This window comes from Vicugna pacos, chromosome 6 (assembly GCF_048564905.1).
Source record: "Vicugna pacos chromosome 6, VicPac4, whole genome shotgun sequence".
NCBI lineage: Eukaryota > Metazoa > Chordata > Mammalia > Artiodactyla > Camelidae > Vicugna > Vicugna pacos.
Genome location: NC_132992.1, coordinates 67,033,554 through 67,050,214, shown reverse-complemented (window position 1 = coordinate 67,050,214; position 16,661 = coordinate 67,033,554). Strand labels below are relative to the sequence as shown.

General features: G+C 38.0%; 1 protein-coding gene across 3 annotated transcripts in view; it reads left to right on the top strand.

Moving 5' to 3' along the window:
* The window catches only part of DCAF5 (DDB1 and CUL4 associated factor 5), a 91,623-nt gene that overhangs the window by 50,019 nt on the left and 24,943 nt on the right, over positions 1 to 16,661 (top strand). For all 3 annotated transcript variants that reach the window (XM_031679162.2, XM_006206934.4, XM_015241482.3), the window contains exons 6-7: positions 1,130 to 1,343; positions 16,303 to 16,369. In XM_031679162.2, the coding sequence (XP_031535022.2) occupies positions 1,130 to 1,343; positions 16,303 to 16,369 (281 nt within the window). The remainder of the gene's footprint in view (positions 1 to 1,129; positions 1,344 to 16,302; positions 16,370 to 16,661) is intronic.

The following is a 16,661-nucleotide window of genomic DNA, read 5'->3' as shown; positions in this document are numbered from 1 at the left end:
AGTGCTCCAAGAATTGAAGAAAGAAAAGTTGGTTATGACATGAACACTGAGCAGCCATCCCTCCATAATAAAATAGTGCCCAGGTTATCAAGGAGACTAAAACTGACTACTAGAAAGATAAAACATAACATGCTTTGTTACTTAGTACTGTTCACAGCCATCCTACTTAACTGTAAAATTAAAAATATCTTCTGAGTCATCAAAACAATTTGGAACAATACTGTATGACTTTTTTTTTTTTACTGTGTGACTTTTTTAAAATGTTATGAAGATTATGAAACTACAGAAGAAAATTGAGTGAACCAGAACATACTGCTCCCTACTGAAACTGGATAAATGAAATTATACATATTAACCAAAGTGTATTTCAAAGCTAAATGTAAGCTTGTTGGGAATTGTCAAGGGAAAAAAGTCATCTTGCTTTTTTAGTTGTAACTTCTTGCTATACATTTAATTAAAATTTTTTCTTTAATATTTACTCTTGAGTTATGCCATATGGAATATTAAAATTCAAAAATGAATGCTTAAACAATAAAATAATTATTAACAAAAATCCAGAATAAACTATAAAGTATCTGTTTTTCTTGCTGATGGTTCTTGTATCTCTTATACAGAGGACAAATACATTCCTTAAATACCATCCCTGATTAGCCAGTTAGAGTGGACACCACTGACTTCCCAGAGTCCTGACAAGTATCTATTTGATTATGTAGTTAGCTGAAGTTAATGAAAGAACTAATTATATTAATATCTCTCTTCTTTCAAGATGCTGGTATTATCCTTTTCCTATAAATTTACTGGTTATTTACCTTTTGGAGATTGAAAGGGGTAGCTGCCAGGTTAAATAACTTGCTTTAATGTAATCAAAGAGTCATTTCTATTCTCTTTATTACCTTCTAGCCCACTGCATAGAAATACCTTTCTGTCAAAATTCAGATGTGCAGAAATAAATGTAGTTTACTGTGTAGAATTATAGCACAATAAAATTGTTTAAAAAAAATTCAGAAGTGCAAGCCTGACAGGAAGTCTTGGGTACATGTTGGGAAGAAATAAATGCAGTGATTTTTGCAGACTCCTGTCCAGCCTGCCTCATGCCCAATCCCCGATCCCCTTGCTTTCTGCCTTCCAGTTCTCTCCTGCGCTATGGTGGCAACCTATCCCTTCAAAGTGCCATGAGTGTGCGATTCAACAGCAACGGGACCCAGCTCCTGGCCCTGAGGCGTCGCCTGCCCCCTGTGCTCTATGACATCCACTCCCGCCTGCCTGTGTTCCAGTTTGACAATCAGGGTTACTTCAACTCTTGCACCATGAAAAGCTGCTGTTTTGCAGGCGATCGTGACCAGGTAAGTGCCTTCTGCCTCCTGTATCCCATACTCATGCTTTCCTCTCAGATTGCTTTTTCTTTATTGGTCTTTATTTCTCTTTAGCCATGTCAGGTAGAAACAATTGAGGGGAAGCTATTTAAGTGTCTGGAGACATTCTGGCTTAATAGTGAGTTTTTTCATCAGAGCTGCCATTGGATTATATGAGGCACACACCATAAACCACAGTATGGTTCTAGCAAGCAAGCTCTGCCAAGTTTGTGAACAGATTTTAAGATTCTAAGAATGTATCATTTCAAAAGAAAGGAGGGAGCCCATGGAAAATTAGCCTGCCAAAAAAAAGAGACCTTTTTTGTATCAATAAAACACAATAATGAGTGAAACACCCTAAGTACCATCCAAGAGGCATATATCCTGAATAGCCCCTTGGGATGGCATCTTTTTCTTAGATGAAATGGGCTGGGCAGCTTTGTTTGAGAGGAAGCCAGATGCTGACTCTTTTCCTTTTTATAGCCAGCATCACAACTGGGAAGGAGATCCCAAGCTGTGAGTTTCCAGCCTTTTCAGTCTTACTGGGAGTCGATATATTGATGTTGTCTTAGAGCTGGCAGTTTAAAAACATACTTAGCATTCTTGTACCTGTCTGTCATGGCTATAGAAGTTCTGAAGTGGATGTCAGTGAGTGGACCAGTTGGACTGATCTGAGTAATCAAGCTGACTAAAGCAAACATGAAGAGAAATTGGTCAAATAAACTAATAGTTTTTTTTTTCTTCTCAAGCACAACAAATACTGCTACTTCACATCCAAATTGGAAAAAGAGAAACCTTAGTCTCATACTCATTCTTAGTGTTCTCTTTGGGTCCATCAACTATGTCAAATTTTGACATAATTCTCACATACTGTACTCTACCACTTTAGAGTTATTTGTGTGCAAGGGGCATAAAAGAAACAGTTCTATGAGAAGACCCTGCTTTTAGAAGGCAATAGCTAAGATTATTCTCCCTTGCTGAGGTTGCTAGAGGCTCCCCAGCATCATAGCTTTAAGATTAACACATGTAGCAGGAGCACAGGAAATGCCTGTTTAATTGAGTTGCACATTAAAGAAACTGAGAATATCTTTTAAGTTGTCCAGGTTAGGGGATTTCCCCTTTTGTAATACAGAATGTATATCCAAATTCAGAATTTATATTCAAGTCAGAGTCCTGTTGCCTACTGAGCTGCGATCTACACTTAAAACCACCAGGTGGCCTCAGTTATATAAGTGATACCTCCTTGGAGGGGCCACAAGTCTTGAATGACTTAGTTTTTATAGGCAATTTGTTTCTTGGGTAGAAAGAAATAGCTTCTAGAAATGATCTGACTCATAATAGAACAGCTGCAGAACGGTTGGTTTAGTTTCATTTAGCTGTGGAAATGACAACCAAGCCCCTCCCTTCCTCTCTACCTTTCTTCCTTGCTTTTGTTGGTTTTCCATTTTCTGTCAACCTCTTATGCATATGATTTTTATTCCATTGAACAATAAAGAGCAGGCACTAAATGTAATGGTTTAGTAGGTTTTATTACCAGAAATACAGGGGCTGAGGGAAAGAAGAAAGAAGTGAAGGAGAATGATACTGTATTTTCTTTCAATTCCTGTATTAGCAGCCACAACCTGTCTGCATAGTCCTTAAAAAACCCAGAACAAAGGCCTCTAACCAATATGTAAGAGACTTAGACCATGATTTCTCAACTTGGGCATTGACATTTTGGTCAGATGATTTTTTTTTTTAAATTGAAGTAGAATCAGTTTACAATGTTGTGTCAATTATTTCTGGTGTACAACATGTTTCAGTCATACATATACATGCATATATTCCTTTTCATATTCTTTTTCATTATAGGTTATTGCAAGATATTGAATATAGTTCCTTGTGCTATATAGCATAAACTTGTTGTTAATCTATTTTATGTATAAAATTATGTTATGTAATTAGTGTCTGCAAATCTCAGGCTCCCAATTTATCCCTTCCCACCCCTTTGCCCCTCTGGTAACCATAAGTTTGTTTTCTATGTCTGCAAGTCTGTTTCTGTTTTGTAAATAAATTCATTTGTGTTTGTGTGTGTGTGTTTTAGATTTCACATATGAATGATATCATATGGTATTTTTCTTTCTCTTTCTGGCTTATTTCACTTAGAATGATAAACTATAGGTCCATCCATGTTGCAGCAAATGGCATTATTTTATTCTTTTTTATGCCTGAGTAGTACTCCATAGATATATACATACCACAACTTCTTTACCTCATCTGTCAATGGATAGTTACATTGTTTCCATGTCTTGGCTATTGTAAATGTGCTGCTGTGAACATTGGGGTGCATGTATGGTCAGAGAATTTTTTGCTGTGTGAGTCTATTATGTGCATTATAGGATGGTTAGTAGCATCCCCAGTCTCTCCCCACTAGATGTCAGTATTATCTTCCCCAGATATCCCCTCCAAAAAAACCAAAAATGTCTCCAGACATTGCCCAATGTCCCGGGGGGAAAATTGCCTCTGGTTGAGACCTTTTGACCTAGATAATAATTACCCATTTTGCCCAGATACATGGGGACAAGTACAGGTATTACCATAGGTAGAGCCACACAAGGTATTTTGTCATCGTCTTGGTTAAGTACATTGACAAGATGTAGTTGTTTTTGCCTTTCAGGTTATGTATAATGATAAAAACATTGAATGGCTTTGGATTTTCTCTATTCAGATTTGACTGTTATTTATGATTTTTGTACCATATATATGGTGATATATCCTCTCTGACAAACTAGACTGCTGTTTGGTTGGGGTAAGTGGTTTTCCATGGATAGAGGAGGATGCAAAGTCAGTGAGTTTAACTTTGAATCCATTTCAGAGTTAAAAGTCTTTAAAATCTGTTTATATTCCTCATATAGATTATCAGAAGTATTTAACCTAGGGAATAGGAAGTAAGAGAATTATGTTTGGCTGTTTTCTTCATTCCTTGGGGACTAAGAAATGTAGCTAATTCATCATTGTCTTGTCTCCAATGCCTGATACACTGAGAACACAAAAAATATTTGTTGAAGTGAATCTGGAGTACTTTGGTCAATGTGTGGTTTTTAGCTTTCTGGGCCTAAGGCTTGTCTAATTGCAAATCAGGATTGATAAGTACCATTTTTCCTGGTCAACTTCTGGGGACTTTAGGAGGATTAATTGAATAATGGATTTTCCGTGAAACTGATCTACTGAGCTTATACTTTCTGAGTGTGACACAGGAGGGCAGACTTATTATCTCATTTCTAAAACATGTCTCTCAGAGGTGACTTATGGGCTCTGAGTTTCCACACTCAGGGCTAAAGTAGCAGCTGCTATGGTTACAGTATGAGCTGCAGGACTGATGTGTATATTCTTTGACTAGTTCAGACAGGATCTTTTTAGCTACTTTCAAATTCCAAAGCCTACCGTTTCCTTATATTGGTCTTTATATTTGATCTTGTTCTTGTATACTTTGAGGACGCCCACAGCCTGAGCCTCTGTGCTCTGCAAGTCTTCATTTAGTCATAGGCTGGGTAACTAACCATCCCAGAGGAATCTGAGAATTTCCATAATAGGAATGAGCATGATCAAGAAAGGCAGTAAGTGAGCTGTCTATCTAAGACAGGCTTCTGTTTTTTAATTACAGTGAGATTGCTCACTCCATACAAATCAAACCCAGTATTATGCCAGAGAGCCTGTACTTTCTATTAAACTATCCTAGGATCACTAGATAATTCATTAGCCTCAAAATGAAACTAACATTTCAAGAACTTGGACTCTGGGAATAAAGTATAAAACTGGCTCAGTCTACTTTGTGTCTTCCCCATGCTCATTGCCACCATTTAGATAAATTCTAATTATAGAGCTATTAGAGTTCAATTTGTACAAACCTTCCTCTTATAGATGAGAAAGTAGGTTTAGATACAAGATCTTATGGTAGCTCACAGAGAAAAAAATGTGACAATGAATATATATATGTTCATGTATAACTGAAAAATTGTGCTCTACACTGGAATTGAACACAACATTGTAAAATGATTATGAATCAATAAAAAATGTTTAAAAAACAATAAAAAAAAAGAAAATAGGCTTAAGAGAGATTAGGTACACAAGTTAAGACATATACAAGTTTGTAGCTGAGTAGGACTAGAGCCCAGATTTTTGAACTCTCAGAAGAGGCCCTTTTTCACTGTACAAAAGGTCACAACTTAATGCCAACGGAAGCAAAGCAAGCAGCGAAAGTGAGTGAACTGGGCTAGAAGTAAACAATAGGGAATGTTGGATACTGTGACCAACTAAAGAGCCCACCCCATCCTAAATCTAAATGAATGCCATGTAAATGAAGCTTTGATTCAGCTTCAGCCCATTGTTGCCAAGAGGGCTTTTGGCTTTTTTCAAGGGAAGCCAGAAGTAAAGATTTTTTTTTATGTGAAGTTTCCTGATTTTTAAATATTGCAGCAGATTAATACTTCGTTACGGATTAAACAAACCTGTGTACCATAACACCTATTCTGTTCTAGAGCCACCAGTTTGAAACCTCTGATTCAGCAGGATGTTTTCCTGTCATGTTTAGTTTCCTGGTCTATTACTAATTCTTAGGTGAGTGGAGAAAGGTTCCTTTTCCCTGTTTCCTACTGAACTCATTTTAATTTCATGATTTTTCTCCCCCTCCATCTTATAAAATAAGAAAGCAGATATTTACTGAGCATCTACTATGTGCCAGTTGCTGTGGTTAGACACACTCACATGACTACCAGACAGTACCTCCGAGATTTTCATTCTAAGCCCTGTATACACTCTGTTTCCCCTATTTTTGGCTAAAATTACATTGTTAGTTTATTGCTAGTATAATCTTTTAGTTACTCAAGTTTGGTGACTTGTATCATCAGATGAGATGACATAAGTGACCTCAGATTGGCTAGGGATCAACAGGAACAGTTAGTCCCACATAAAGCCTTGACCCTTTATTTTTTTAAAGCCAGCCCACCTTCTGGTTTTACAGTATAGTAAAGAATCTTTCAGTAAAACTGCAAATAGCATTCCTTCCTCTGGAGGCTGCTTGAACCCAAGAGTTCTCCTTGCTTTTGTATCATACTTGAACTTTTTTGTTTGTTTTTCATTTTCTCCTTGAAGCCTGATTTGGGTATATTCTGTCTCCCAAGCTTCACACTCCCCTCTGTATATTCAGTGAGCCAATCTCTTAGCTGGGTTAAAAAAGAAGGCCAGTTTTCCACCTGCTAGCTTTTCTGGCACACCACTTGTAAGACAGTACCCAGCTTTTGTTTCCTTTCTTTCACAATTCCTTAAATGGCTCTTGCCCTAGATTGTGAGAGTCCCGCAGAGCAGCTCAGGCTTCTGGAAAATAAGTCTTTCAGGCTAATGGGTTATGTGTAACCTGGAAATGGACAGTGTGGTAATTTAAAAATCTTCTCTTGGTTTAGTCTCATCTAACACTTGGTCTAATAGTTCCTACATCTTGTTGAAAGTGGGATGGAGAAAGAAGGAGAAAATATAATAAAGGTTTTCTTATAAGAACTGAGCTCTGGAGTGTCTGAACATTGGGATCACTTACACAGGTCTTTCTTTTGAACCTGATAGGTGGCAAAGGCCCCTAAAATCATGATAATTGAATCATTCTATCTCATCCCTTGGAGAAAAGAGCTGACTTGCACCCTGTGAATTCAACAAATGGCCTTGAATACATGGCCTGGCCTCAGACATTACATCACCACTCAACCTTTCTGTGTTGATATTATATGGGTATAACAGAGGTGCAAGAATTCTCCAGGAAGTGCACTCCAAGCCAGTGAGGCACCCTACAAAGTTATAAATTTTCTTTTTATTTTTCTTTTTTGTAATAAACTCCATGCAGCCCTGATTAAGCTCACTTGGAGGCCTGGCATGCCATATGTTCTCCTTCAGCTGAAATAAAGGCACGTTTTTAATAGGGGGAGATTCAACTCTTGAGTTCCATCCTTTGACTTACTTTGTGTCTTTAGGCTTATTTTTCTTCTTTCTGCCTTTATTTTATATCATGTATTTTTAGCTTTTTAGCTTCCAAAGCACTTTGATTTCATATTAATCCTCCCCGTGACCTTTGGATGTCATTGGACAGATATTATCTCCATATGAAACTGAGGTCTAGAGTAATTAGAAATAGCAGATCCATTCAGTTAGCAAAGCCAGGACTAGACTCAGCCCCTTCTTCCTCATAGGCTTGCTGCCACCTGTGTTTTACAGATCAAGTGGTGATGGACTCTTCCATGAGCTGATGAGGAAGAGCTGAACACAGAATGTTGTGGCAGAGGAATTCCTTGTTGTATGTATTTTTAGGTGAATATTTAGGAGATTTTTTATTTTAAAAAGAGAAGGTAGTGTGAAAACAAATTGTTTATTAAATCAGCCATTTATAACCCTTTTTGTACTTCAGGTTGTTTGGTTTGGTTTGGTTTAGTTGTTTTTTTGTTCTTTTTTTTTTTTTTTGAGGGGTAAAAGGGAGGTAATTAGGTTTACTTGCTTATTTATTTATTTGTTTATTTTAATCGAGGTACTAGGGACTGAACCTAGGACCACGTGCATGCTAAGCATGCACTCTACCGCTGAACCGTACCCTCCACACTATAACTTTTTGAATCCTGAACCTACTTGAAAGTCTAAAAGCTATGAACAATCATTTCAGGAAAATGTACATATACACATAGTTTTACATATACTATTACAGAGGTCATGGAATTCCTGAAAACCAGGGGTTTCAGATATTAGCAATCCTGGATTAAGACTGTTTTCATGAATTAAACCATCTTTTAGTTCATTTACTGATGCAGTTTCAAACTTAGCTTAAAAGGTTTTAGAGTGTGTGCAGACATGCTAGATATGGTCTGGTTTATAATCACTAAGCTGAAAAGGGACACTGGGTGACCTGATTTCTACTTAGGACAAATGGAATTGATGTGATCTCGTGACACAACATGACAATTCTCCTTTAATGTACAGTTCCGGGCTAGGAGTCTGGGCTCCACTAGGAGATCCCCAGTAGATACCAACAATGGGAATGGAGTACAACCTGCTCTACCTGCCCTGTCCTCCTTAGAGAGGTTAAGTACCTTTACCTCTTTTTTTAGAGTCTTCAAAAGAAGGAAAAAGGAAAGTAATATTCCATCCTCTAAATGCCTGGAGACTTTTGCTTAAATGAAGAGTATAAACACTCATTTGCAGACTGAAATGAGTGATGCCATCTCCTCTCTTCCCAGCCCCCACATACAACAACTAAGGCCCACAGCGGAGAGATTGACTGTTGAAGGCCATCTGGTTGATGACCTTTCATCTTGTCCAGGTTTTACCAATAAAGATTCATTTTTAAATCATGCAGGCTGCTTTGTTACAAGCAGATGTTGGAGATTTAGAACATTTTAAAAATTTCTTCCCTACTGATTATTTGACAATTATTGGCTGTCTTTATGGAACATTTCTTTATTAATAGAATTTTTCCTACTCAGAACCCATAAACATTAGTTATTTTAATAAACCAAAGAATTCCAGGAGCCTACTGGTGCTGAAATGGCAAATGATCCAAAGAAGCAAGAATCATGTAACTTCACATATGAAAAATGGTGTTAATCTTAGGGATATGCATATGTGTGTGCTTTTATTGGGAGGCAGTGGAATTCTATTTTCTCCTACCACAGATAAAATAAATCTATGGCTTTGGCCATTTTGAAATAAAAATTTCCTTGATTGCTTTGGCATGGAAATTGTGGCAGGCCCTGGGTATGAATGATATAATCAAAGGTATATCATATACAAATTGGCAAACTTTTTTCCGAAGATAGTCTTCCAGAGGGCACATCACAAAATTGTTCTATCACATTTTTTCCCCCTTCTGATAAAAGTCAAGGAGAAATAAGAGCTGTGTTTGACTTAAATGTTAAGTAGCAGTTTCTCTGTTTTTACTCATCTAGCCTAGAGAGCCATCTGGTTTTTCTATCCCAGTCAATATAGTTAATTAGACAGGCATGCCATTTACTGGGGAATAATTAATCAATTACCATGGAAGGAACCTTAGAGAGAACTGTGTAAATTGATCAGTACTCAGTGAAGAGTAACCGATTGATATATCTCCTTCTCCATCAACAGATGTTGGACAATGTCAAATGTTTTGCAAACACACACAAGCACAAATACACTTTACACTTAACATGTACATATCGTATACATATATTTAGAGAGAGCAGTGGGGGCAGAGGAATTAGCAGAAAGATTTCTCTGTTAGCAAAGAACTGAAGACATACTCTGAGTTGTTCTTGGAGTGTATCAGGTGGATGGTGTGTTCCTCCTGCCTTCTAGAACTTTCTCCTCTTTTCAATGTGGATTTTTGGGCAGTAGGAAGGGTGGCTTTTTTTTTTTTTTATCTCTAAATCCAATGAGGCCTTAGAATATAATTGGTAGGGAGTTATCTTTGTTCCAAACTTGTTCCCTTTTTGGCTTGTTCAATCATTAAGGTTTACATAAAGATGTTAGGGAAGGAAAAACTATTGCTTTACTTGAATATGGCTAATAAATAATTTTTTTCTACAGTATACTTCTATTTAATAGTCACTTTTGCTGTGGCAGCCACATTTAGATCCTTCTTTGAACTTTCAGTTTATTAAAAATTTCTTGTGAGTTGGGTCACTCTACAGAGATGGTCTTTATATTTAGAGGCATGGGCTTCTCTGAGTGTTCAGCTAGCAAAACGCCTTTGCAAATAGAAAAAGGTCTTTCTTGAGAGTATGCTCAATTTGAAAATGCTAAGAGATGAAGAAAGGGTAGGAGGGGATGCTGGGCATTATATCAGTCTACCAGAGTAAGGATTATGTGAGTAACTGTTTTCTATAAAGGTTAATGGATTGTCTGAGGACATGTGGGCAGATAAGATAGTGACAGAATGCTAATGTGGGAAGTTGTTTTTGTTTTTGTTTTTTGTTTTTTTGGATGGTGGTGGTGGTCATGGTGGTGGCTCCTTGAAATCTTTTGAGAGGAGCAGTTGTTGTTCTGTATCTATGCATGAACAAGTTTAATATCTCCATACTGATAGTAGATTAGCTAAAATGCACTGGCCTCAGGTTAACTCTCCTTACAATGACTGGGCCACATCAAGATCGGTAAACAGTGCCCTCATGGACTACTGAACGACTACTGAGCTGAGTCAGACCGTGGCCAACTTTTAACCTTTGTGGCCAGCTAAGAAGGATTATGGATGGTATAAGTCCACACAACCACTTATGCTCATTTTTGCATTGATATCACCCATCTTACTCATAAAGCCAAGTTAAAATTAAGTATGTCTTCCACTCTGATCTGAAGTACCTGTGGGTCTCCCACTTCCCTCCACCCACCCCCACCCCAGAACATTTTGGAAACTGGGGCTTCTATTACCTAGATAATGGACTACCTAAAACATTCCTTCTCCTTTGGAGCCCTGCCCTGTCTGTCTGTTAGGATATAAGATAAAAGACTCATATGAAATTTTTACTTTATCATTCACCCCTCAGTCAGAGGCTTCAACCTCCTTCAACCTGGGAGGAGAGAAATCTTTCCAACTGCCCTGATGATATTAAATGTATCTCTGGACTCAGCCCACTTGAAATAATCTTTATTTCCACAAAGTTTATAAAAAAAAAAAAAGGAAGGGAGAGCTAGAGGTGGAAGAAAGAGAAAGAAAAGAGAGGAAAGAAAAGGAAGGGAAGAGAGAAAAAGAGCTCTTTGGGCTACTTTATATTTTTAAATACCCCAGAGCTCTGTCCCCTCTCCTGGAATGTTTTTCTCCCAGATATTTGTATAACCTGCTCCCTCATTTCCTTCAGGGCTCTGCTCAAAATGCCATTTTATCAGAGAGGCCTTCTGTGTCCACCCTATGTAAAACAGAACTAACCAACCCCAGCACTCCCTATGTGCCCTACCTGCTGTTTAATTTTTCTCTTTACCACCACCACTGGACACATTTTACACACACACACACACACACATTTTTTAGCTTTTTTCCTCTACCCACTCTGCATTCACATTATATATGCATAAAATTTTTTTTCCCTCTCCTCACCCAATAAGATGTAAGTCACATGAAGGTAGGGGCATGGTCTTTTTTGATCAATTCTATTCTCCTTTCCCTGGGACAGTACCCGACACATAGCAGACACTTAATAAATATTTGTTTTATGAATAAATGGATGAACTCATTTTTATTTCATTCTCCCACAGTCAGCAGTATCCTAGGCGGCCAACTTTTAATGTTGGAAGGGGCCCAGCAGACAACCATGAAATGCCATAAATGAATTCCTCAGGGCAGTTTCGTGATTCCAGTGTGTGTGAACACTTAAACGGTCTGACTAGACGGCAGCAGGTCAAGACCCCCCTCCTTGGAAATCATCCCAAGCTGTTCTCTTGTGGTGGTTCCAAGAGGAAGAAAGGGTCAGGAGCTGCCCTCATCCCTGAGAGGAAGCCTGTGCATTGTACTCATTTTCTACGTACTTCTGGAGCTGTCGTATGAAATTCAAGAGGCCTTAACTCTGTGGGAGTTTTCTTCCTTCTAAGGCAGCCTTTAGTCAGCATTCTGTCTAGGAGTCCCCTTTTACCTTTTTATGGCTCTCCCTGGTGAATAGTTGAACAAATAGGAAAGTGCTAATCCTTCACGATGAGATAGATAAGCCCAGCCTCAGCTTACTCTCTTTTTAATATTTGTTGTTTGTTTAGTTTGGGGAAGATATTGAGGGGACAGGGTAGCGGGGATTCTGTATGAAGTTTTATGGCCTCTTTTAAACATAGAGCATGAAATGATGAGATGTTGAGTATTAAATATGTTTTGTATATAGATTATTTGTGTGCAGTTTTTTTATGTTTTGGCCCCTTCCCGCCCCTTCCCCGTGTGTCTTAATTGGGGTTCAAGTTTCAGGTACAAGTAGTTTATTTGGAAATGCAGGAAATACTGGAGAAATAGAAAAGTGAAATATAGAAAGGAAGGATGATTTAGTGAGCCAACTACAATAACTGTGGGCAGTTGGAGTTAGATCATGAGGGAAAGGGTATAGGACTCACACCTCAGAGTTACTCTACCTGGGAGCTAGGCAGCTGGGATACTGATGCACCATCTCCCTTGAGTCATTGCTCCAGCCTGCTCCCAAGAAGTCTTCATTCTCTAGAGTAGCCTGCAGCCTCCTGGACGTTGGAGTAGCCCTCAGGCAAAGAGATGGATACTAGCAGTTGGAAATCAGGCTGAGTACACTAAGCAGTAAGGCCTGAGGGATATGAATAGCAGGGTATCAAGGAGTAAGTTAACCCATGCTTCCTGTTTCAGTTTAAACAGTAAATGATATGAGCACCGTAGCTTTATCTTTGCTCTTTCTTTCACCTTTTTCCACCACATCTTTTCCCAGGGGTGACTCAGTGCTGAAATCTATCTTGCCTTGACTTTTGAGTCAGCAGGCATCTTATTTCTCATAATGGCTCTTAGTGATTTATATTTCATGGCATAGCAGTTGTGTATCTACATGTGTATTTTCTACTTGATTCAAGCTCCTTGGAACCCAGGTACTACCTTATATATCTTTGTAAGCACCAGAGTGCCTGGTACATAAATGCTCAGTTCACGTGTAATGAATGAATTTTTCGTCCTGACTAGTAGGTAATTTTGCCGAACAGACTATAAGAGGAAAACCTTTGGGTTCCTGAAGTCCAGCTTCCTAACTTTAACCAGGATGATGTCATAAACTGAAGGGAGTTACTGGGTGGACCCTAAAATCAAGGCAATGAGGATTCATTTTTTTCTTCTTTTTTTAAGGAAAAAAAATAGTTTTATTACTAAATACATTCACATTGTTATGTAACCATCACCACCATCCATCTCAAGAAGTTTCTCATCTTGCAAAACTGAAACTGTACCCATTAAACATTCTCCCCTTCCTCCCCTACCCCTGGTTCTTGGCAATCACTATTCCACTTTCTGTCTATGAATTTGACTACTCACTTATCTCTAGGAACCTCATAAGTGGAATCATACGTTATCTGTCTTTTTGTAACTGGCTTGTTTCATTTCGCATAACGTTCACGATTCATCCACGTTGTAACTTGTGTCCGAATTTCCTTCCTTTGAAAATCTGAATAATATTCCATCGTGCGTATACACCACATTTTGTTTATACATTTATCTGTCGATGGACACTTGAATTGCTTCCATCTTTGGCTATTGTAAATAGTGCTTCTATGAACATAGGTATACAAAGATCTCTTAGAGATCCTGCATTCAGTTCTTTCAGATAATTACCCAGAGATGGAATTGATGAATCATGCAGTGATTTTATTTTTAATTTTTTGAGGAACTATTTTTGTTTTTTTTGATAGTAGTCATCCTAATGAGTGTGCAGTGGTATCTCATAGTTTTGATATGCATTTCCCTAATGATTAGTGATGTTGAGCATCTTTTCATATGTTTATTGGCTGTTTATATAGGGCTTGTGTATATTTCTTCTTTGAAGAATGTCTTTTTAAGTACTTTACCCATTTTGGGGTGGGGACTATAAATTAGGTTGGTTTGTTTGTTTATTTATTTCTTAATGGAGGTACTGGAGATTGAACCCAAGACCCTGTGCATGCTAAGCACGCAGTCTACCACAAAGCTATACCCTCCCCACTTTGCCCATTTTTTTAAAATCCTAAGTTCTTTGGTTTTTGTTGTTGTTGTTGTTAAGGAAACTTTTTAATTGACGTGTAACAGCATTAGTCTTTGAGTGATTTTGTTTTGAGCATACTTATGTAGTGACTTGTCAAGTAACCATGGGCCAGCAGTTTAGGGACTTTCAGCTCTGATCTGGCTTCCACCATTTCTCCACAGAGTAATCTCAGAATCTTAGAGTTAAGTGGGCCTCAGAGGGTGTCTTAGTCTGTTCTGGCTGCCATAACAAAATACCAGAGACTGGGTGGCTTATAAACAGCAGTAATTTCTTTCTCACAGTTCTGGAGGCTAGAAATCCAAGGTCAGGATCCCAGCTTGGTTGGGATCTGATGAAGGTCCTCTTGCAGGTTGCAGACTGGTGACTTTGACTGTTTCCTCACATGGTAAAAGGGGCTAGGGAGCTCTGTTTGTTCTCTTTTATAAAAGTGCAATCCCATTCATGAGGGCTTCACCCTCAAGTCCCAATCACCTCCCCAGTGCTCCACCTCCTGATATCATCACATTGGGCATTAGGATTTCAGCATGTGAACTTGGTAGGGGGGACACAAACATTCAGACCATAGCAGAGCAACCAGACAGGGGTACTAGACCCACTTCTTTTTCCACTGTGCCCTGGGCCAAGTCACCTTGCCCCTGTGGGTAGCATTTTCTTCATTTTTAAACATGTCTTTCTCTCCCTCCTTTCTTATGTTCCTACAAGTGTTTTGAAGACTGGTAAGCTGGTTTTTGCTGACTACAAAGTATTTAGTAAAGCAGTTACATTAGGCATGAGGATGCGTGTGTTGGACTTACACTTTGGGCTTCTTTGCAGTGTCATTTTTAAGTCAGACATTTTCTTTACAAAACTGTAGGCCTTTATTTTTCTAGGGAAATAAGAAGATGGGACCAAAAGGCAGGAGATAATAATGACCTCAAGTTAAAGTAAAGCACTTTTGTTAATCTTTGGAAATAAATGAACTCTAGAATTGCCAACTGGTTGCTATTAGACAATGTTAGACAATGTTTTTATGGGTTCTAATTAGAATAGGTCAGGCTTAGTGTCCTATCTTTTTGAGATCAGGCAGTTTGAATCTGCCACATAAAAGGGGATTGCTTACGTCTCTAGCACTAACTCATGGCTGGGTTGGCAGTAACTTCCTGCTCAGAGATGTCAGATGACAGCAGGGAAGTTTAGGATACTTGGGCTTGCATAAAAGATCTCTGGGAAACTCCTAAATCTTCTTTCCCACATTAAAAACAAAAAAGATTTTTTTTTCTTAAATTGTGGTAAAATATATATATAACATAAAACCACTATAACCATTTTTAAGTGTACAGTTTCATGGCATTAAGTACATTCATATTGTTGTATAACCATCACAACTGTTCATCTCCAGAACTTTTTCATCTTCCCAGAATGAAACTCTATACCCATTTAACAGTTGCTCCCTATTTCTCCCTCCCCTCAGTGGCAACTACCATTCTACTTTGTGTCTCTGTAAATTTGACTACTCTTGATTCCTCATGTAAGTTGAATCATACAGTATTTGTCTTTTTGTATCTGACTTATTTCACTTAACGTAATGTCTTCAAGATTCACCCATGTTGTAGCATGTGTCAGAACTTCTTTCCTTTTTAAAATTGAATAATATTCCATTGTATGGATATACCACATCTTGATTTTTTGTTCATCCATTGATGGACATTTAGGTTGTTTACACTTTTTGGCTGTTCTGAGCATTCTTCTGTGAACATTGGTGTACAGATATCTCAAATCCCTGCTTTCAGTTTTTTAATATATACCTAGGAGTGAAATTTCTGTGTTTAATGGCTGCACCATTGTATAGTCCCCCCAGCAGTGCACAAGGGTGCCAGTTTCTCCAGATCCTCACCAATACTTGTTTTCCATTTGTTTGGTTTTAGTAATAGCCATCCTAATGGATGTGAAGTGGTATCTCATTTTCACTTCCCTAATGATTAGTGATGTTAAGCATCTCTTCATGTTATTGGTCATTTGTATATTTTCTTTGGAGAAATAGCTATTCAAGTCTTTTGCCCATTTTAAAATCAGGTTGTTTGTTGCTAAGTTTAAGCCAACGAGCCTTTTGATTTGCAAATACTTTTAAGAGAATGTTTGCTTTGTGATGCTTATGAATATGTGTTCATTTATCTTGTTTGTTTAAAACAATCTTTCTCTGGAGAGAGAGAGAGAGATTATCAGTCAGTTAATACATAAGTAATACATAGATTTTTTTTTTTTTGTCCCAACAGTATATCCTTTCAGGCTCTGATGACTTCAACCTATACATGTGGAGAATTCCTGCAGATCCAGAAGCAGGTGAGTACATCATAGGATGAACCTGCTGCTAATGTCAGCTCTATTGACCTTCTGCATGCTGTGCCATTAAAGGACAGTTCTGTAGCAATAGAGGAAGGTATTTCTCTTTTAATATAATAAGTTTATTGGAAAAGTGACCAAAGGAAATTTTTAAATAAAAATTAGAAGCCAGATTTAACTATAACCTTCATACACAGCCTTATCTGACATTATGATGCTCAGATTTTTTTCCTCCTAAGAACTTTTCTTTAGATAAGTTCTTTTCTTCATAGATTTCCTTTATGTACATTTT